The sequence below is a fragment of the Diabrotica undecimpunctata genome, chromosome 9 (genome assembly GCF_040954645.1).
Source record: "Diabrotica undecimpunctata isolate CICGRU chromosome 9, icDiaUnde3, whole genome shotgun sequence".
Taxonomy (NCBI): Eukaryota; Metazoa; Arthropoda; class Insecta; order Coleoptera; family Chrysomelidae; genus Diabrotica; species Diabrotica undecimpunctata.
The window spans coordinates 16,217,905-16,242,637 of NC_092811.1; the positions used below are offsets into that span (position 1 = coordinate 16,217,905).

General features: G+C 34.3%; 1 protein-coding gene across 2 annotated transcripts in view; it reads right to left on the bottom strand.

Moving 5' to 3' along the window:
• Positions 1-7,666: 7,666 nt before the first annotated feature.
• LOC140449588 (uncharacterized) overlaps positions 7,667-24,733 on the bottom strand; it is a 42,995-nt gene continuing 25,928 nt past the window's right edge. The window contains exon 2 of one of the 2 annotated variants that reach the window (XM_072542807.1): positions 7,667-9,220. In XM_072542807.1, coding sequence (XP_072398908.1) covers positions 7,754-9,220 — 1,467 coding nt within the window. In that variant the 3' untranslated portion in view covers positions 7,667-7,753. Of the gene's footprint in view, positions 9,221-20,863; positions 22,483-24,733 lie in introns of those variants that run through there. The other variant, XM_072542805.1, reaches the window with a different exon arrangement.

Below are 24,733 nucleotides of genomic sequence, written 5' to 3' on the forward strand. Positions count from 1 at the left end.
GATATGTAAGAGAGGCTCTCTTATATATCTCTGGTCTGAACACTGGTTTACATTGGGAAAAAAAGTGTACCATTTTTATATGACGGGAAGTGTACAAGGGTACATAACACTATGTCCGGATGGTAAATGACGGTGCACACATATAGTAGAGGTAAACAACACCAAGTCCACATGGTGTTGTTTACCTCTGACTGGAAGTGGACTTGGTGTTTATTAAAAAGTCGGTAACTTGCCGTAAAATTGTCTCTGGACATAGTATGGTTTACCTATGTGTAGAGCCAGAAAAGTTATATTCAAAAGTGCAATAATCTAAATTTCGATAAAAATGGACATAGTGTCCTTTACCTCCGGGGTACACATATGTAAACAACTTAAGATACGCAGACGACACCATCATTATTGCGGACAGTGCTGAGGGAATGCAATGACTTTTGAATGCCATAACCAGAGAGGGAGATTGGGGCTGAAAATAAACACAAATAAAACAAAAGTAAGGCCGTTACACGTGCACCAAATGCCGCCATTAATATTCTTATCTACAACAAACAGATAGAGCCCGTACAAAAATTCCAGTATCTTGGTTGCTGGATAACAAACAATCTTGACTACAAAGTTGAAATACGTGCTCGTATAGAGTCGCACTAGGTCCGCTTTTCAAAGAATGAAAAAATTCCTAATAAACTCCTACTCCAACTACCTTATCGTTTAATATCCGATACCAACTTGTAAAAACATTCATTTATTCCATATTGCTATACGAAATGGAAACATGGACTCTCGGAATCACAAGTATGAGATGTGTAGAAGACTTTGAGATGTGGGTTTTTCGAAGGATGTTAAAGATCTCTTGGACAGAACACATGACTAACAACGAGGTGCTGAGAAGAATGCGGACTGACAAAGAACAGCTAAATATTGTAAAAACCAGAAAAACGAGTTCTAGGACATATTTACAGAGGAGAAAAATACAACTTTCTACGACTGATAATGTAAGGAAAAGTGGAAGGAAGAAGAGGTCCAGGAAGAAGAAAATGCTCCTGGCTGCAAAATGTAAGAGACTGGACAGGCGTGGACACACATTCGATACTAAGAACAGCTCAAGATAGAGAGCAATTTGCGATAGTTATAGCCAACCTTCAGTAATGGAGAGGGCACCTTAAGAAGAAGAAACCCCATAGATGGTGATGATTTTGTAAGCGGCCTAGACATTCATTTGTTGTTAATATGAAAATACTGTTCTGTGTTCATATATGTGGTTATAATCCAGTCTTGAAGTATTCTTCAGTATTCTGCTTCACAGTTACCATCGTTAGTTATACTAGACCCGAGATAGATAAAACTGTATACACGATTAAAAAAGCTTATCAGATATTAGTAGTACTTAAGTAGTAGTAGTAGTACAAAACCTCTTTAATTTTTTTTATGTAATTCTCTGACTTCATGTTGAGCCTGAAGATCTTCTACTTTCTTTATATCTATACCCTAACTATATCTATTTTGTTTCTTTGATTAGTTAGTGGTTTGCATAATTGATTTCATTTACTTATATCTTTATTTTTGACCATGTGTCTGGCTTCCATCAAATCTACTGTTCATTGGTCATCCAAGGTTTCCTTTTTCTTTTATCTATTTTATAATTTTTCGTAAAAATCCAAATATTTGTTGTATCTAATATTATATTTCCCAAAATTTTTATTTTGTTTTCTAGATATTTTGTAATACCTCAATTTCTCAATTGAATAAAGATATTTATTCATCACTTGGACCATTTGCTCATCTTAAATCATAGTAATTTTATTTATGTCATCTGTTAGAATAGACTTACATAAAATTGTGGTTAGTGTCATAGTTATTTTATGACTCATTATAATTTATTGCACTGTTCTGTGATTCATTTTCATTAATTAAGATTCATTTTCTATTTAGATACTGCAATTATTGGAAACCACATTAATGAAGTGTCTGGACAACACATTCGAGTGTAAGAAAAAACCATTTTAAATAATAATTTCAAGTAAATTTATATAAACTTTGATTTCAAACCTTTTTATGCCGTTTTCCAATAGCCAATCGCTGTAATGCTTCCATTCACCGATTTTCTAGTCTTTTTTTTTTCTTACATTTTTAACTTTCCTTTTTTCCATGCAGCTTCTTTTCTACCGTTTTTTTTTTCTAGAGCCCGCAATGATGTTATTAGATTAAGAACTTTTATTGGATTCGCAAAATTATTTTTTATTATTGTTAGTTTATTTAGTGGGATTTTATTGAACGAACAACATAAAAAATACAACCAACTAATTAGTTACTTTTCTAATAGATCTCCACCTGCTTTCAACAGGTGTTGAAAGCAGGTGGAGACAATTATGTCTTGCTTTGGAGATTTAATGAGTGCCTTTGCATTCTAGTTTGGATTTTTCTCTTCATCAAGTCTATTTGGCAGCTAACAGCTAGTCGTTCCTTCATTACAGATCAAAGGGTAAGAAATTGGTTCAAGAAAGTATAAGATTATTTCAACTTCGAATATTCAACTGTGACGAGACAGCCTCTTTCATAGCTGCTTTCGATGAAAAAGAATGTCTGACCGTATTAGCAACAATATCTGCTAGTGGAGATATCCCACCACCAATGGTTTTGTTTCCCTATACAAGGCTACCAAAACATTTTTTAGTTCCAATTATGCCAATAGGTTGGGGTATCGGACACAATGAAAGTGGATGGATGAATACAGAAACGTTTTATGAGTATGTCGTAAACTATTTTAATAAATTGTTGAACGAAAAAACATTAAGCGACCTGTCGTGTTATTTTTTAATGTACATGTTAGCCATATATCTCTGGCATTGAGCGAGTTTTGTCGTGAAAATGGAATTGTTTTGGTAGCACTGATTTTAAATTTCATACATATCATGTAGCCGTTTGATGTTGCTATATTCCGACCTGTCAAAGCTACATAGCGCAAAATAATTCATGATTTCTGAACTTATTTTGAAAATCAGTCTTCCCTAAAATTCTGGTGAATCCTATTTATCACTCCTCCAAAATTTCCAAACCATTTAAAAATGCATATTATTTCTCCAGAAAAATATTTCAAACGTCAAAAAAAGGCTACAAAAAAAACTAACACCTATAGTAACGATTGCTGATGATTTCATGGAGTACTAAAGAAGGATAGAAGCTGAAAAAAATGAAAAGGAATGAAGGGAAAAACAAAAGCTTGAACAAAAAGAAAAATAGCACCCAACATCATGAAGAATAATGCAGAATCTGATGGCAAGAAAGCAGAGAAAATTAAATTTCGAAAGCTGTCAAATTAAACCTAAAAATTGAGAATGAAGAAAAACAAAGAGGAGAGATAGATGGATAAAGAGAGATAAGTGGACAAATAAAAAAGAAAATGAAATTTTAAACAAAAATGTTGGTTCTGGCAGAAAAAGAGGTGAAAGAACTAGAAAGCCGAAAGATAACAATTCTATGGATTTAGAGGTGAGCGACTATAAACTAGGTGACGACGTCATTACAGTTTACGAGGAAAAACATTTTCCAGGAGTAGTATAAGAAATAACAGAAGATAAATTCAAAATCAAAACTATGGAAAAAATAGGATATCACTGGAGATGACCAGAGACAGATTATATTATTTAGTATGATCCAGAGGAAATTGTTTGTTTCAGTGGCGCACCCAGGGAGATTTTGGGGGTTAAAACCCCCCAGGACCCTATTCTGACACTGTTACTCACACATTTTAAGGACTCAAAATGGAGGTAACATCATAAAAAAAATTTCGGTGACCAACCTAACCCCCCCCACCCAGGGACAAATTCTAGGTGCGCTACTGGTTTGTTTAATTGCTTCGTCTCAGTACATTCATAAAAGGGGTCTTTTTTCTGTACCTGAGATAAATAATTTGTAGGTCTTTCATAGCTCTTCGCTCTTATGCAATAAATGAAAAAAAAAGACTGTTGCTAAGTAACTTATGAAAGTATTTTTTGTTGTTTTTTTTTTAGGTTCAAAATTATTTTAAGTATGTACATCTTTTTATTTTATTTAGTTTTTTCTATGCCTCTTCTATATAAAAATGATCCTTTTATGCTTCTGTATTTTTTTATACGTACTTAAAAATATTAAAATAAGTATTTACATTTTTTGACATGCAGGCCGGAATTAGTTCACCATTAGACTGGAATTACCTCGCCTACTCAATTCCTATCTTTACCTCCAAGTTGGTACACACCGAAAACTGGAGCAACCCCACTGGAGATTGGGTAACCAACCCCAGTGGAAGGTGGGGTCAGGGCTGACGAAAAAGGGAGCCTTGGCCTTGGTTTTTCGATGAATAGCGGGTTAAGCGAAGGGCTAACAACACTTCCCTGTAAAACTCAATTGTTACGAATAGAATGGCTAATGAAACAAACGAAAGGATCTCACAACGACGAACTCAACAAAGAAAAATGGACATGATTATAGATTTTTGAAAATTTGGAACCTGGAATGTGCGAACCCTCTTAAAGGCAGGCCTATGATAAGTATGCCAAAAGAAATTGAAAAATACAGGGTTGAAATATTGGCACTGCAGAACTCCGCAAATGAAATAAGACAAGGTGAACGAGGAGTAGGGTTTATAGTAACCAAAAGACTGCGAAAAGCCATTATCGCATTTACACCAATATCAGACAGAATTTGAACCATAAGACTCAAAGGTAAACTATATAACGTTACAATGATTAATGTATATGCACCGACGGAAGAAGCTGATGAAGACGAGGTTGAAAGATTCTATGGAGAACTTCAGGAAGTAAATGATAAAATTCAAAGACACGATGCAGTTATAACATTAGGCGACTTTAATGCTAAGCTGCAACAGCAAATAATTATGTAGTTATCAGCACTAACTTCCAAAGAAAAGATATCCATAAAGGAACATGGAAAATACCAGGAACCAATGAAGCCAATCAAATTGACCACATCTTCATCTCAAAAAAATGAGCAACAGACATAACTAATATCAGAACGTATCGCGGGGAGAACTCTGACTCATATTACTATCTTGTGGGGGCAAAATTGCGGCAGAAAATCGCGACAGTGGCAAAAGGGAAGAATAGCCAAATTAAAAAATGGAATGTAGAAGGATTCAAAAGTCCAACAAAGACACAATAATATCCAAATACTTTCATTGAGTCATTGTGTCAAAGACACAATAATATTCAAATACTTTCATCATGATTCAACCCCATAGAGCAGCACTGTAAACACGTAGCATACGGATTTTCGTTTTAAGGGTAGGTCGTGGCTCTTAAATATCTTGCTCATTCTGACAAATGCTGACCTGGCTTTTTCAATTCTTTGTTTTATCTCAACTGAGTAGTCCCATTGGTCGTTTATGGTGGTTCCTAAATAGTAGTAATGGGGCACTTGGAGTATTTGTTGCTGATCTACCAGTAATTGATTAGGTGGAATATGCTTCTTACTAATGACCATGTACTTTGTTTTCATGATGTTAAAATCAAGCCCGCATTCTTGACTTATTCTCCATAATTGCGTTACTAGTGTCTGTAAACCTTCTAAACTATCTGCAAAGAGGAAGGTGTCGTCTGCATATCTGATGTGATTATGAGAATACCCTCTTCGATATGCTCTAAGGCCTGGCTCATGACGTGTTCCGAATAGACGTTAAATAATAGGGGAGAGAGTATTCAGCCCTCTTTATTGCAACTTCTTCTGTTAGTTGGTCATTCACCCGAATAGTTGCCGATTGGTTGTAGTATATGTTCTTGATTACTCGAAGGTCTTTGTTATCCAGATCAGTTGCCTTTAGTATATCCATGAGCTTATCGTGGTTGATTCTGTCGAAAGCTTTCTGGTAGTCGATAAAGCATACATAAATATCGCAGTTGACGTCTCTGCACCTTTGAAATAATACCTGAACCGCGAACAAGACTTTTCTTGTACCTAACGCATCCCTGAATCCAAACTGCATTCGTGAGATCTGTGACTCGCATTTCTGATAAATTCTTCTGTGTATTATATTTAAGAAGGTCTTAAGAATGTGGCTCGTTAGACTGATAATAAGATGCTCTTCGCATTTTTTTGCATTAGGTTTTTTAGGTATAGCAATAAATATAGATTTTAACCAGCTCTCTGGGATTTTTCCCGAGTCATAGATTTTATTGAACGTTGTCGTAAGCCATTTTTTCTCCCATGTCTCCCATGATTTTTAAAAATTCTGAATGAAAGTTGAGGAATGGGCAGTTGGTCTTATTCAGTCAATATATAAAAAAGCAGATAAGAGGGAATGCCAGAATTACAGACCAATTACATTGCTAAATGTAATATACAAAATTCTTTCTGGCATTATCTACACTAGATTGTCAGAATACTCCGAAAATATAATAGGTGATTATCAAAATGGATTCACACCAAATACAGCCACTACAGACACCATATTCATACTTAAAACAATACAAGAGAAAGCTTACGAATATGACATAGAACTATATAAAATGTATACAGACTTTAAATAAGCTTTTGATAGTTTGAAAAGAGACAAAGTGTTGGAAGACCTCTGAAATTTGGGTATACCAAAAAAATATATCAGCCTCATAAAAATGACGTCGCAGGGTTCAAAAGCTGCAATTAGAGTAGATGGAGAACTGTCTCCCCTGTTTAACATCAACATGGGGGTGAGATAGGGAGACGCACTTTCAACCATACTGTTCAAATTGTTTTTGAAGCAGACATCAGAAAAACCAATGTAACCGGCCATATAAACACCAAAACAGTACAAATTACTGCATATGCAGACGATGTCGCCATTATTAGTAGAAGCAAGACACGTTTAAGGAAATTGATCCCGAAGCACAAAAAAGAGGGCTTAAAATAAACGAAACAAAAACTAAGTACATGACCATCAAAAGAACACCTGAGAATGAAAATATTATAGCTAAGACAACTATACTATTGAACGTGTGGTTGTCTTCACATATCTGGGCACAGAAATCAATCAGAAGAATTCCGTAAGTAGCGAAATTAATGCTATTTCCAGTGGAAATCGTACATACTATGCTAATAAAAGATTGATGACATCGAAATTATTAGACAAAAGAACCAAAGTGTATATATACAGAACTTTGATAAGATCCGTAGCAACCTATGATTGTGAAACAAAAGATGAAGCCCAACTCAGGACATTCGAGAAAAAGATACTGAGAAAATTATATGGACTGGTGCAAGAGAAAGACGGCGTATGGATAATCAGGAGAAACGACGAGGTTATTAAACTGAATGTAGGGTATGACTGTCATGGTTGTGACATGTTTAGCGACAAGAGGACACGAAAACGACAAAGAAGATGTTACAGTGGAAGCCGGTAGGAGGGCGGAAAAAAGGAAGGTCCAGGAAGAGATGGTTGGATGACGTGGAAGACGACCTGAAAATCATGAAAATAAGACAATGAAGGAGGAGGAGGAGAAGAGAGATCTGAATGGAAGGACATAGCCAGACAGGCAAAGACCCATCCAGAGTTATGATGTCAAAAGAAGAAGATCAAAAAGTATACTTTAAATCCATTTTCTATATTATTTCGTTTCCTTAATATTTATGTCTAAAGTCAAATATTCCTTAATTGGGCCGTTATTGGGTCGGTTTACCTTACTTCTAACAAACAATCGCAAATTATAATAAACTTTATTTTTATCATATTTAATACAATAAATATAAAAACAAAATACCAAAAATGTATTGAATCGTTACGTAAATACTAAACACGTTCTTCATTACGTCTAATTCCTAGATTACTTAAAATTCTAATGTTTTTATAAGATCTTTCGCCCATTCTAAAGACTATAAAGAACTGTACATAAAATAGCACACCTATAAGCAATATCACAATAGTTATCAAAATAAACATCCATATGAGCAATGTATTGTTGATGTACTGGTACTCCAACTTTTCAGCAAACTCCTTAACTAATAGCGAGGCGGAGGCTTTGTCTAGCTTAGGGCATGACACTGACTCTGGTATGTCAGAAATAAGATAAGTAATTTCATCACTTTCTAGTAGAGCTTCCAACTGAGATATTGTTTTGCAGGAAAGTCTGTTGAACATCAGATCAATATGTTTGAGAGAGGGTACTCTCATAATTAAGCTCATATAATCCAAGTCATTTATATTGTTATTCGAAACATCTAGGCTCATCAGGCTTGGTAATGAAAATCTTCCTGTAACTTTTAGAGTGTGTATATTATTCCGAGATATATTGAGCACTCGCAGATGAGGCAAACCAGAGAAAGTACCAGTATTTATTGTAGTCAATCCGTTGTCATTTAAATTTAAAATTCTTAACCTAAACAAACCTTGAAATAATTTTACTGTTAAATTATTAAAGTTGTTATTGCTCAAGTCCAGCTCTTCCAAAAAATTTAGATTATTGAATGTACCAGGCCTAAAGCTTTTAACATTAAGGAAGTTATTAGCCAAAGAAAGTGTTCTGAGTTGGTTTTCCGGACCTAAATTAGTAGCAAAAGTGTACATATTGTTCGATTCTAAGTTTAGTAAAAGTAATGTCTTTAAGTGGTTAAACTCATCCCCATAAACTGTTTTTATAAAATTGTTCCTAAGTTTAAGAATCTTTAGGTTAACTAAATCATCAAAACTATTGTTTACGTGTTTTAATGCATTCTCACTTAAATCTAAGATTCTTAAATTATGCAAACCATCGAAGGTACCAGCTTTGATTTCTTGCAATTTGTTATTTTTTAAAATTAAAACTTCCAGAAGATAAAGGTCTTGGAAGACTTTAGGTTCTAGATGATTGACAGTGTCCTCCATATCAAGGTACTTAACTTTTCTTACACCTAAAAATGCTTCTGGATAGACGACTTCAATTGGGTTGTGAGCCAGTAGAAGCTGTTCCATATAAATCATTCCTATGAACGCTTTGGGCCAGATTTTCTCAATACTGCTGTTCCTGATATCCAGTGTTTTGATTTCGTTACCAGGAATATCAAACGTACCTTGCTCCAAAGATTTTAAAGAACAGCTGATACATTGCAACGTCTCATCCAGGTAATCGAACCTATATGAGGTTAGTTTGAAGTAATATGACGTGGCGTTAAAACATTTTGCAGTAAGTGATCCTCTTGGCCCATAAACGCATGACATGTGAGGAGGAAATGTAGTTAGTGAATATGTGGATTGGACGAGGATGATACATGTCCATATAACCTAAAACATTATAAAAAATATAAATTAATGCACTTTTAAAATAGTTAATAAATAAAATGTTTATGGTATTTTTTAGATAAACATTGAACTATGTTTTTCAAATGTGGTTGATGTGCCGTTCTGAATGTTTACTGCCAACAGCATCTTGGGTTTTTCCCTAGTTTTTTAGAATTTCTAAATCGTTCATAGCATTGTACAGACTTTGTCTAATGATACTGTCATATTCCACTGTAAAATCAACTAGCAAACATTACATACATAGATTTTTTAAACTCTTGCTTGATTTATCAAGAATTATGAAAATCTGGTCAGTAGTTGAACGTCCACGATTAAAACAATTAATCTATTGACCATTAGGATGGTTATATTAGAATAAACAAATGACAGAATCAAATAAGATGTCAGATTAAAAAACCTATAACCTCGTACGTACTAGATACATAATTTGCTATGGAAAAGAAGGTTATCCAATACATCGACACCTGATATAAATAAAATTATAACTCTACTTACAATGTTTTTTAAGTATGAATTAAATAACATCTATAAAGAATAACCTTTATTTTGGTCTAATAACTGTTATGCTATTATAGTGAACTTGCTTATTTCGACGTAGCCCATATAACTATCGTGCTGTTTTATTTAAAAACGGTACAGTAGTGTCACGGTGTGAAATTTAAAAATAAATTCAGCAGTACCTTTTAAAAAGTATTATTCGTCGGGAACATCCGCGTAGTTCGGTAGTGACCTTTGTAAAAAAGAACATTTAAAAAGTACGTGTGTGCCTGACCAAAGATGCTGCTAGTGTGACTTTCAGCAAAACAGTTGCGTAAGCAACTAACAGTACGCGATGAAGACTGCAGCGGGTCCAAGAAGATCCTTCAAGAACGACTGAAGGATGTCCTCAACAAGAATGGAGATGACCCAGATACATTCCATTTTCAATCAGCAGAAGAAGCAGTTGTAACGAAAATAAATGAGAAATTTAAAAATGTTTCTCTAATAATTGATAATAAATTCGAAAATGTTTCTAGAAGATTCGATGAGAAATTTGAAAATGTTTCTCAAATGATGGAAGAAACTTCTAAAAAGAACAGTGAGAAATTCGAAGAGTTTCTAGAACATTGGATAAAGTAGAAGAGAAAATCAAACAATTAGAGAGCATTATAACCAATACAAAAGTGCTACCAGCAGTTAATGCAGTAGTTTTAGATCCTGTAGTGAAAGAAGAATCACCTAGAGACGAAATGACACATCTTATGAGGTTCAAATTGCCACCATTTAATGGAAAGTCTTCTTGGTCCATATACCTTAAACAATTTAAAGCTATTGCGACAGCCAATCGTTGGACAGAACAAGAAAAGGCTGTTTCCTTGACTGCTGCTTTACGAGATGATGCTGCGGATATCCTAAGATCGATTCCTAAGGGTCAAGAAAAACGTTACCAGATCTTGTTCACTCGACTAAACAAACGTTACGGAGATGCCCATCTACAACAAGACTACAATGTATAAATAAGAAGTAGAATTCAACGAGCAAGTGAGAATTTGAAAAAATTTAAAGCAGATGTTGCTCTTATAGCGAGGTTGGCTTATCCGGAGGTACCAGACAACATTTTGGAAGAAATTTCTATAGATACCTTCATCAATGGGTTGAGAGACACTGAACTACAGAAACCTTTACGACTAACAAGACCGAAAGTTTTAGATAAAGCGCTCGCCATGGCCTTGGAACACGAAACAACTAGTCGAGCTTCACGGAGCTATCGAGTACGAACCTCTGAAGAGAGCGACGAACAAAGCGACAAACGTCTGGAGGAAATCGTACGGAAAGTAGTTTGTAACACGATGCCGAATAGACGTGAAACGAGATGTTGGAATGGTAGCAACATATGTCACATTCGCCGTAAATTACAAAAAAATAATACAACAGCCAGAAAGATAGAACAGATCGAACACCGGGCTGGAAAAAGTCATTCAAATACTGATGCTCAGTCAAGACGGTCATGCACTACAAATTGTAATCATTGTCTTAAATTAGCAGAACGACTTTGCCCCGTGAGACGAACCACCGTCATTAATGATCAATGGCAGTCTCAACAGCTACAAGACGCTCAAGCAGATGATCCATGTATAAAAAGAGTATTGGATGTGATGCGTCGAAGTGAAAGACCTTCTTGGTAAGACATTAGTGCATGTAGTCCAGAAGTCAAGTGTTACTGGAGCCAATGGAATTGACTAGTGCTAAAAGATGATCTTCTGTATAGAACCTTCGAGATGATGGTACAGAATGTAAGCTTCAGTTGATTGTACCTAAAAGTAAAGTGTCAGATGTATTGCGTCAGTTGCATGGCGGTGCATCAGGTGGACACTTTGGTATCACGAAGACTCTGCAAAAGGTTCGAAAACGGTTCTATTGGGTAAACTGTAAAGATGATGTAAGGATGGTGCCGGAAATGTGAACTGTGTGCAACCAATAATGGTCCAGTTAGTAAAAAGAGGCACCCATGAAACAGTGGACCTGCAATCGACATTGCAAGTCCACTTCCAGAGACGAATGATGGAAATAAATGTATCCTGGTAGTGATGGATTATTTTACGAAATGGACTGAGGCCTATGCGATACCAAATCAAGAATCTGCTACCGTTTCCTAACAAAAATAATAATACCTTCGATTACGATCATACATTTACGATCGAACTAACTTCTATTGATAAAAATAAGGTATCAAATATTCATAGTGCATTGCATACTCAAGATACATCGACAGCGGAAACTTCTACATGCACTAAAGATTCAGTTCATCAAAGTTCATGAAAGTTCATTACAAGTCTGTTAAGAAAAAGCAATACCCAAAGAAGAAACATCTGGGAAGGAAGAGACAAAGGGATCCAAGTGTTTGTGTTAAAGTGTTAAAACTGGGAAATTAACAAAATTTAGCGAATTGGGATCTTAATCTAACGATAAATGTAGCAGAGAATGTAAATCGAAATTATCTGAAAATGATAGACTCTATTTATTAATTTTTGGGAAATGGCTTATCATAACATAACATCATAACAAACAGCGAATATTTATGTAATTCTGTTCTTAGACAAGATAAAGGTTGCAAAGTTATAAGAGTCCAGAAGAAACTGGACATACGAATATAATTTGCAGTTAGCAGAACACCGACTCCAAGAAGTTTGTAAAAAAACATTTTTGGACCCTTTTTTATAACAGATATGTGGTTAACTACGCTATTTTAAAAATTAATAGTCAAGAAGGTGGAGACTTTATACCTGGATATAAGACATATACCTGGATATAAGACTTATACGTCATAAGAACAAAGCAAATTCTGTAAAAAAAAATATAAAAAATCCATTCGTGCGCATATAAACTCTATTCCCGCAAAAGAATCCCACTACGCAATAAAAGAACAATTAAAATGTATTTTGATGAATCTTTAACATTTCCCAAATTGTTTTCACAATATAATAAATGGATGTTAGAGAATCGCCAATGCGATAAGCCAGCCACCAAAAACAGATATTCAATACTAAGTTTAATATCGGCTTTTTGCACCGAAAAAAAATCAGTGTCTTGTATCACTTGTAATCTACATAACACTAAAACTAAAACAGAGAAAGATCCATTAGAAAAGGAATATGCTTTACATATTGCAAACAAACGGATCTTGTATCCTACGACAAGCGAAAAGAAGAGAGATAGACACCACGGAAATGTTTTGTTGGAGAAGAGTGTTACGAATTCCGTGGACCACAGGACAAATATTTCAATTTTAAATGAGCTAAAAGTCAGCAAACGGCTATCCAGCAAAGTTCGTCTCCAACAATTAAAATATTTTGGACATGTTATGAGAGCAGACACAGAAAACATGGAAAGACTTATTGTCCAAGGAAAGGTAGAAGGCCACGAGGAAGATCTCCAACAAGATGGATCGATCAAATTATAGGCATATGCAAAAGACCTATACATTAGTTAAAAGAAATGACCAGAGACAGAGATCTTTGGGGACGGACAATACACAACATCACGATGACCACTACACTTCTTCCAGGGGTCAGGATTAAAGAGAGAAAGAGAGGGAGAGAGAGAGAGAGAGAGAGAGAGAGAGAGGGAGGGAGAGAGAGAAAGAGAGAGAGAGAGAGATGGAGAGAGAGCGAGAGAGGGAGAGAGAGAGAGAGGGAGAGAGAGAGAGAGGGAGAGATTGCAAACAAATGTGTTGCACATGAAGCCAAAAGTCGTGATAAAGAAAACAGCAACAGTTGTAACTGCCTCCTTTGATTTGCAAAAAATATTAACTACACCCCAATCAGAGGTATCATTGTTTTATTATAAAAGGAAGTTTAAAGTGTATAATTTTACTATCTTTAATATGATATGCGGAAGGTTATTGTTATGCAAATATTATACAGATAATATTTTATTTACTTCTTGTGAGCGTGTATGATGTGAATACTTAGATACTTGTTTGAGTTGAGTAACATAAATCACGTTAAGGTAAAAACAATAAAAAAACTAATAATAATCTATTTATTTTGATATATACTCATTAGTTACCATTTATAAGCACCTAATCAAAGAAACATAAATTGTTGAAATATCATTGTATAAAAAAGCCTAAATCACCTAAAATTCTTGAAAAACTTGGTATTGTAACTCGAACTAAATCAGGACCAACCATTTTAACAACAATGCAGTACATGAAAGTGAAAAGCTGAGGAAAAGCTGTAATATATGGATTAAGAAAACTGCAAAAAATATTAAAAGTGACGAAGTAAAAAAATAAAATGTGATTTTTTTTAAATCGCTCTCCTCTAAACTAAGCACAAGTGAATTACAATGTTTTTTAAAGCAGTTGTCGATATTATGACCAAAGAATATAGATAAGCGTCTATATTCTTTGTTATGACTTTAATAAAAAAAACTTCCCAGTCGAATTCAACTGAAATAATAACAGTCCAATGCTACGAAACAGAATGTACACGCCACCTAATGGTAGATTTCTAAATTACATAAGTTTCGCGCATGTCCTACTTACAGATTTCTTTTTAGGATTGAAACGTTTACTTGCCTGACAACTTGGCAACTCTCATTACACTATTTAGGGTTGAAGTAAAACAATATAAGAAATAACCGTTATTATTGTATTATGGTAATACCTAGCAAAAATGGATAATGATTTAAACTTTATGGAAATGGCGTTATTTAAAATACAGATGAAACATTTACAGTACAATCTAACAATATTATACTTTGAGGTGTCTTTATTGTATTCTGATATTAGTTATAAGAAAGCTATGCAATATCTATAACTTTCCCACAGTATTAAGAAAAATATTCAGGAAGAGGAACTAACAGTAGAAACTAATTGGAGAAGTAAATAAAAGTAGTGAGACAGAAAGCACATCTCGACGTTCCTTCAAATAGTTTCGAAAATAAAAATATTATAAGACATATCACTGCTGAAGGTCTGAATATTAATTTAGGACAACGCAAAATGTTTGAATGCCAAGCTGCAATAGTAAGAAACCAAGGACAATAATATATATCACAAACGGGAAAAATTATGAAAAAGAAAGTAGTAAAGACTGGAGTGCTCTGAAAGAATCATTGTCGGAAAAATTTACAGATAAATTTGATAACGAAAGAAGACAAATACTGTAGTAATAGTCTATTTTATTTTACGTTTTCCAAATTCTAAAGTTTGGAAGTAAATACAATAAAAAATAGACAATAAAGCGGGAATACACAAACTGAGTTAAAATTTTTGTATAAAAATTGTAACCATAAACATATACTTGCCCAGTGCTTAGCGTTTGGAAAAAATTGCTTTAAATGTGGTGAAGCAAGTCACTTTCGTAGTCACCCGTTTTGTTAAAATCTCCAATCAGTAAAGATATGAAAGGCAAAATGTTAAAAAGTTAAAGAAATTAGAAGATAGGACGAGAAATTGATGGCAATTCAACAGATGACGACATATTATGTACATTCAGTGAAAGGAATAGTTCGGTAAATTTGGTTCTGTAAGAAAAAGGCATTTGATCGCGTTCAGCATACCAGACTAATTACCGCCTTGCAGAGCATCCAACTAGATGAGAAAGACATCAAACCTATTGCCAAACTTTACTGGAACCAAACAGCCATTATTATTACCAACAACAGAGAATCAAAGCCAATCAGTATTGAACGAGGCGTAAGACAGGGCTGTGTACTGTCTCCCACCCTCTTTAACGTGTATTCTGAGAATCTATTTAGGAAAGCTTTAAAAGATCAAAAAGGAATTATCATAGGAGGAGAAATAATTAACAATATACGGTACGCCGACGATACTGTGATTCTAGCTGAAAATATCGACGATCTGCAGGAGCTAATCAATAGAGTTGACATGGAATGCACAAATTGGGGACTGTCGATAAATATCGATAAAACTAAATACATGGTGACCAGTAAAGTGGATATCGGCGCAACCCAACTGATATTAAACCAACAACCACTGCAGAAAGTTCAGAGATTCAAATACCTTGGATGTTGGATTACCCAAAATCTGGATCCATTCTTCGAAATTCGATGTAGAATTGAACAGGCAAGAAACTCATTTCAAAAATTCAAGCCTCTATTATCCAATAACTCATTAAATTTGTAAATCTGTGAAAAGTTTACAAGATGTTACGTGTGGTCTGTACTTTTGTATGGATGTGAAACTTGGACTTTAAACGCCGATATCATGAATAAAATCGAGGCGTTTGAGATGTGGTTGTATCGAAGGATACTAAAAATTCCATGGACTAGCAGAACCAGAAACGAAGAAGTTCTTCGAAGAATGGGACATCAACGAACTCTATTAAATATTATTAAGAGGCGTAAACTAGAATATCTTGGACATATAATCAGTGGACCAAGATATGAGTTCCTTCGGCTAATTCTCAACGGTAAAATCGAAGGAAAGAAATGGATAGGACGGAAGAAACTCTCTTGGTTGAGGAATTTGCGGCAGTGGACAGGTTTGACAGCGGACCAATTGCTACACGTAGCGCAAGACCGAGATCAGTATAACAATATTATAAGCATGGTAGTAGCCGACTTTCAGTAGGGATATGGCACTCTAAGAAGAAGAAGTGAAAGGAGTTGAAGCAGTCAATAGTAGAAATCAAATTCAATGGGTTGAAGTAGTCAACATAAATAACCCAGACATTGAGTTCAAGATGGACACAGAATCCGAAGTAAATAAAATATATATTACTTAGAGATACCTTAAATATCTTATTCAGATATAGTAAGTACAAAGTTGAAAAGTGTAATACTGTGTTAGAAGCTTATGGAGGTACACGATTGAAAACGGTAGCGAAAACTACTCTAAATTGTAAGAGATTAGATAAAAATTATACTTTAGAATTTTTAGTTGTAGATCTAAAAGTTCAGCCAATTATGGGTTTAAAAATATGTACGAACATACTAATAAGGAAAAATTATTAGTAGAGCATAAAGATGTATTGAGGGAATGGACACATTCACAGGTTTTTGTAAGATACAATTAAAAAATGATATAGTTGTAGTGTTAAGGTAGCTAGACCAGCTAGAAGAGTAAGTCAAAAGAGAAACTAGTAATATCCAACAAAGAATTCAAATTAACAACCATACCTTTGAGCAAGTCAAAGAATTTACATATCTTGGATCGCTAGTAAACGCAACCAACACAACCAGCGACGAAATAAAAAAACGCATAGCAAGAGCAAACAGAACTGTTCACGGTCTCCAGAAACGCTTAAAAAATAAAAATATAAAACGTGCAGTAAAGATCAATATATACAAGACCTTAAGACCGGTTTTGGCATATGGGGCTGAAACGTGAACCTTATCTCAAAATGATGAAAGACTTCTTGGTATTTTTGGGAGAAAAAATCTTGGAAAGATTTTTGAGGCCATAAATGAAAATGGGCTTTGAACTATATCAGTTATACACGGATCGAGATATTATGAAATTCGTTAAAGTACAGAGACTTAGATGAGCTGGACACATTGCTAGGATGTCAGATCACAAATACACGAAGAAATTAATATTTTCAAAACCAGAGAGCACTAGAAGTAGAGGACGACCACAAAGAAGATGGATTGATGATGTGAAAGAACACCTACAGATTCTAAGGGTCAGAAGATGGAGGGAAGTTGCCAGGAATCGACAGGAGTGGCGACTTCCTTGTGAGCAGGCCAAGATCCACAACGGATTGTCGAGCCGCTTATGATGATGATGATGAACCTTTTTTTTATTAATTTGAGCAATTAGGGGTAGTTTTCATCCACATAAATGAATTTTTAAAGGGTTAAAATAATTAAAAATTATAGCTATAGTATCAGACAATCATTATTGAATTCATCTGAACCAAATTTCACTCCTTTTGCGCTTTTTATAGATTTTAGAATAAGCAGCAGTTTTCACTCTTAAAAAGTAAATTTTAAAGGGTTGAAATACTCTGAAATTATATTAAGGATATGAAACTATTATTGCCTAAATCATTCAATCCAAATTTTATCCCCCTTAAGCATTTTTTTTTAAATTTGAGCAATTAGGGCTAGTTTTCACACTTAAAACGAATTTTCAAAAGTTTAATATAATCAAAAATTATAGCTAAAGTATCAGACAATCATCATTTAATTCATTTTCACCAAATTTTACTGTTTTTAAACTTTTTTTGTAGAGTTCGGAAGAAAGAGCAGTTTTTGCCCTTTAATAAGTAAATTTTGAAGGGTTGAAATACTCTGAAATTATATTAAGAATATCAAACTATTATTACCTAAATCATTCGATCCAAATTTTATCCCCCTTAAGCTCTTTTTATAAATTTGAGCAATTAGGGCTAGTTTTCACCCTTAACACGTTAAACCCCATGTGCACCACACTGGTGCAGAGCATGGTTTTACCACAGACCATGTGTACCAATTTGTCCTCAGTATATTATCGTGTTTAAGAGACTGTGGTCATGTGAGGGACGCAGTTTCTGTGTTGTTATATGATAAATTAGAAAGGTCTGGTCTATAGAAAACGGAAATTTGTCTTGGTCTGGTAAAACCTGCCTCTAGTTTTTGTAGGTTAGGATTTTAGTATTAATATCTTCATATAATGAACAAAAAAGGATTATCAGAAGATGAACTTCGTCGAATACTAGAAGAATCTGATTTCAGTAATTGTAATATATCAGATTATGACTCTGACGACGATCCTGCTTATCAAGGGAATGATAGTGATCAACATTATTCGAGTAGTGATGAAGAAACTGGGCCCAGTAATTCTATTCATAAAGTGGTAATAGGTAATTGATTTCGCTCACAGTATAGATTGGTGTTTTGATTGTTTTCGTACTTTTTAGAAAGGGGTGACGATGTTAGTAGACCAAGAAAAAAACAAAAGATGTATAACGAAGTAGGTCTTTCTAATGCAGTCGATGATTTAGTAATTGGTAAGATGTCTTATTTGCAATTTTATATTTTGTATTGATTTGTTCATTATTTAGAACCCAGAAAAACTGAAGGAATCGTCAACATAGACGATGTTAATTTAAGAGCAGATAAAATAATGTGGAAAGAAATAGATGACCCGGAAGAACTAGATAAATTTGAATTTACTGATAGACCAGGATTTAACATTGACGAAGATCAACTACGTGGTCATGAACCGATTGATTTTTACTTAGTATTTGTTGATCATGAAATTCAAGATTTGTTAATAACAGAAACAAATAGGTATGCTCAACACAAAGTAGTTGAGGGGATTGTAAATGAGACCATCAAAAATTATTCGTTTTTTGCAAATGGCAAGACACAGATAGAGATGAATTACTTCGTTTTTTAGCCGTTATAATGTGGATGGGATTAGACAAGAAACCAGTGCTGAGAGACTATTGGAGCAACAATCCACTTTGTAAAAATGCGGTTTCTCAAAGTTGCGGTTTTAGCAGGAACCGATTCGAGGTCCTTTTACAGTGTTTTCATATTTCACTAAATAACAGACTATACAAAATCTCACCTCTTATAACAATGTTGAATAGTAAATTTCAGAAAATTTGTACGCCTAACAACTCTCTGTGTATTGATGAGACAATGATGCCTTTTCGTGGAAGGTTAAGTTTTCTTCAATATATACCTGGAAAAAGGCATAAATATGGGATCAAGCTGTTTAAACTTTGTGTATCTGAAGGTTATACATATGCGGTGAAACTTTACGGGGGAAAAGAAATACCATCAGAGAAATCCTTAGCTTCTAGGGTAGTTATGGAACTCATGCAACCTCTTTTAGGTACCGGAAGAACATTATTCACGGATAATTTCTATACAAGCGTTGAACTAGCACACGAGTTAAACAGACAAAGCACACATTTAGTTGGTACATTACGCGCCAACAGAAAACACAATCCAAAAGCTGTCTTAAATGTCAAGCTCAAACGAGGAGAAATTAAATCTTTACAGAGCAACACAAAAGTTATCGTCAGCAAGTGGAAGGATAAGAGAGACGTTCTCTTTCTAACTACTAAGAATCCTCCTTCAATGATTGAAGTAGAGACTAAACGGGGACCTGTTACTAAGCCATTGACTGTTGTCGAATACAATGCAGCAAAAGCCTTTATTGATGTTTCGGACCAAAAAGCAGCATACAGTTCTCCCATTCGTAGAAGTATCAAGTGGTACCGGAAAGTCGCTATCGAACTTTTGACTAATACGGCAGTTGTCAATGCGCATGTGCTTTACAAATATGTTACGGGTAAAACAATATCTATTACTTCTTTCCGAGAAAAAATAGTTTTGTCATTGCTACACACTAGGGGTGCTCCCGAACCACAACAAGAACAATCGGTCCGACACTGCATTATAGAAAAAGAGAATAGAGGAAGATGCACACTTTGTTATAAATATTTTTCAGAACGTGATGGAAGGCAATCCGCAATGAAATATGCTAAAAAAGTACATACATACTGTCCAGGCTGCCCCTCAACTACTTTTATGTGCATTAAGTGTTTTTTTGATACCCATGCAAGTACTGTTAAGAAGTTAATGTAATAGAATATCATAATATGTATATTTGTCGCAATATATTTTGTTCATGCATTACAAACTGTGTGGGACAACCTGGTGCTCATGGTCTGGAGTAAAACCAAGAACAAAAAATTTTATCCCCAGAACGTGTGTACCAAAAATGACCACACTGTTTTTTCCTTGTTTTAATTGTCAGAACGTCAAATTATCATGCACACACAAAAACTAATATAACTTTGATGTCAGAAGTAAAAAAAAATCCTTTGGTCCGAGACGAAAGGTGCGCATTTATGCTTTGGGGCTTAATGTGTTAAAAATAAATTTTTAAAGGGTAAAAATAATCAAAAATTATAGCTAGAGTATCAGACAATCATTATTGAATTCACCTGAATCAAATTTCACTCTTTTTAAGCTTTTTTATAGATTTTGGCAATGAGGGGTAGTTTTTACTACGGATCAATTCCCACAGATTTTGAAGGAAAGGTTAGTTTGAACATAATCCCAAATTCCCAACTTCGTTTCCTGGACTAATATTTACTTTTCTTAATTAAACAACTAATTCAATACATTCAGGTTTTCATTTTTTTACTATCAAAATAACAATACGAAACGTATATTAAAAATAATCTTATTGTTCTCATTTACACAAATATCTCATTTATCACATATTTGTTTTCAAAAACAGATATCTACACATATTGTCAATCGTTAAGTCCAATTTATTCTTGCAAATAATTATTATCTTCGCCATTTTCAATAATTTCCGAGGACATTAACCCCGTCGAAGATATCGCCCTGGCTGGTCCCTTGCAGTTGATCTCTTGATAAGTGCGGTATTGCATATAAAACAAGAAGCCGATACAAACAAACACTACACACATAAGCACAATGATGGTAACTTCTGCACCTGTGACTCTCGGTGGGACTGGTTGCGAAGAACCGACCACGTCATTGACTACTTTTAGGGAACTTTTGACTGGTGTGTCAACACACTTAAAGGACCCTACGTTTGGATCGTAGAGTACATATTTAAAGTTGTCTTCTGCGAAATATCTTTCCATCTCATCTTCTAACGGACAAGGCAACTTATTGTTCTCTAATTGTAGATAAGAGAGTCTGGGAAGCCTAGAAATAAGCCCTACGTAGTCGAAATCGGTAAGGTTGTTGTAAGAAAGGTCTAAAGCGTGTAGGCTATGCAAAGAGAATACACCAGTGATGGTTATTTCGATAATTTCGTTGTGAGAACAGTTGAGTAGTTCTAGTTGGGGCAAGCCTGCAAATGTTCCTGTTTGTATGGATGTAATTTTGTTGTTGAACAAGTTAAGATGACGCAGATTATATAGATTTGCCCATGTTCTTGTATTAATATCCATCAGTTGATTGTTACTTAAGTCTAGATTTTCTAAATTGTGTAAACCCTTCAGAAACTTAGCTTGAATTCTATCAATCAAATTGTTCTGCAAATAAAGGTTCTTTAAAAGGTTGTTTGATTTTAATTCAATCACAGGACTCTTAAGATTATTGTGAGCTAAATTCAACTCTAATAGTCCTGTTAGGTTAAGAAACTCATCACCACCCAATGTTTGTATGTGGTTGCCCTCTAAGTTAAGAATACTCATAGATGTCATATTGCTAAAAACACCTTTAACATCCGATATTCTGTTATTTTTAAGATTAAGGATCTTAATATTGGTAAGTCCATTAAACGCTTTCCCAGCAATGGTTTGTATGTTGTTAGATTCCATATTTAACTCTTCAAGATTAACGAGTTCCAGGAATCCATCCTCTGACAATATCTCTAGCTGATTGTGAGATAGATCGATGTTTTTTATTTTCTTAACTCCAGTGAAAGTTCCTGGATAAATTGATTTAATACTGTTGTAGCTAATGATAAGACGTTCTAAAAATATCAACCCAACAAATCCTTTGGGATTTATCTTTTCTATTTTGCTACTATTTAACCAGAGGTTCTTTATCTGGTTTCCGGATATATCAAAAGTTCCAGAATCGATGACAGTCAAGGTACAGTTAACACATTTGACAGTTTCGTCCAACTGATCGAACCGATACGGGGTACTTCTGAAATAGGCTGGATAGGCGTTGACACAAGTAGAAGTCAAAGACCCTCTTTCTCCATATGAACATTTGGATAAGTCACCTGATGATACAGAGGTCGGTACTGTTCTTTCCACTAGAGTCAGTATTAGTAGCATCCATATTTCCTTCCTCATCTGAAAACAAAGGAAATCTTTTAGTAGAATTCTTCTAGAAAAGGTCTTGTCTTTTATTTTTATTTATTTTTAAAATAATATTGTTTTAGTAAGTATTGAGACAGATAAGAAAAAAACAGTTATAATAGAAAATTCACTTATATTTAACCCTTTTCTTGAAGATCTCTACAATTTTCCTTGTGTATTAACCCATGAAATCTTCAAAATACTTTTTCCTTGAATTCTTAATCGACATGATTTAATTTGGCAATCTCATTTTGTGTATCTTTTTTTCCAAAAAAGTTGTCTGTCAAATCTCTGAATAGACAAGTTTTTAAGTTATAATCAAAATAAGTAGTTTGGCGTTTTGATTGTTTATTTAAACATATTTCCTCTAAAAAATTATTGAATCTCTGGATAAGAGTTTTTTTGTAGTATCTTATACTACACATTTCAACTATCAAACTCGTTTATAAAGTTGTGACGAAAAAAATCTTATTTTTTACTAACGATTGATCTAGTATTCAATGTTCAGACCTTAATTTTTTGAATCAAGTTACGACAGTTTGCATGATCTTGTATGGTTGGTTGTTCTCTGATGACGTCTAAAACATCATAAAATTAAAGAACTGTTATCATAATCAATATTCAGCCAATCGCGTCCACTTCTGGTCTAGGTCTTTCCTTCTTCTTAACGTGCCCTATCAAGTCCCCTTGACGTTGGCGATTAACATGGCGAAACTGTCTCTGTCTTGAGCTATTCTAAAGAGTTGCTCAGCTTTGACTAGTTAGTCCAAGAGGACTAACCAAATGTAGCATTTAACCATGCGCTTTCGAAGTTGAAGTTGCAAGTTATCATTACAGAAGAATGACTTCATTTTTAAAAATGTCGTGCGGGCTATCTCGATTCTACGTTTTATCTCTTGATCTGGATCTAGTTGTTTAGTAATATATCAACCAAGATAATTAAAACTGGACACTCTTTGAATTATATGACCATCAACATATAATCGTGCATCTTGATGTGCTAAACGGCTAAACACCATGTGTTTTTGTTTTTGAACAGTTTATGTTTAGGCCAAACTCTCTTCCCACTGTATCAATGGCATTTAAAAAGCATTGTAATCCATTCATGTCATCACTTAAAATAACTGTATCGTCTGCATATCTGATTGTATTTATCAGAATTCCATTAACTTTCACGCCCCATTCCAAATTATGCAGCGCTTCTTTAAATATTCTATCTGAATATAAATTAAATAACAGTGGGGATAGTATACCTGTCTGACACCTCTTTGTATTTTACATATTTCTGTTGATTTTCCGTTTATGCGAACTGTCGCTGTTTGACGCCAGTATAACTTTTCTATGAATCGTATGTCTTGACTATCAACTCCTTTATCTTTTATTATTGTAATTAATTTGTGATGTTGTACTCGATAAAAGGCCTTTTCATAGTCAATAAATACAGCAAAGACGTCTTCTTCACATTTATCTCTGATTCTACTGTGGATGATGCGTAGAAATATTTTCAAAGTGTGGCCCATAAGGCTTATCATTCTATAATCGCTACAGTTTTTCGGACGTTGTTTTTTTGGTAGTGTTATGAATTCGGACTTTAACTAACCAATCTTCAGGGATATCACCAGTCGAATAAACATCATTGAAAAGCTTGACCAGTATTCCAATGTTTTCCTCATTTATAAGCTTAAACATCTCTGTCGGTATGTTATCAGGGCCAACGGCTTTCTTGTTCTTTGCTAACTTTATAGCATGCAGTATTTCTGATTTTAGTATTTCTGGTCCTTAACCTTCAACTAAAGTCTCCAGTTTTTCGGGTCTATCATCATTATACAGTTCACTTATATAATTACACCAGGTTGTTCGAATTTCTTGTTCGTCTATTATCATTTTTCCCGATGAATCGGTTATAGTTTGTGAAGTTTTCTTATGATAAAGACCAGCTACTTCTCTAACTTTTTTAAACATATTAAACGTATCATGTTTTTCATTCAACTTTTCTACTTCCTTGCATTTATCCTCCATCCATTTTTCTTTAGCCACCTTTATTTTTTGTTTAATTAGTTTCTGTTTTTCCTTATATTCTGTCTTGTTACCTTTCAGTTTTCTTCTTTGCTCCATTAATTCCAGAATTTCATCAGTCATCCGTTGTTGTTTTTTGTGTCTGTGTAACGTTGTTGAATATTTTTCTATTTTTAAGTCATTTTCTATTAACGTTTTTTTGGATATTGAGATATTTAATTTTGGTGTT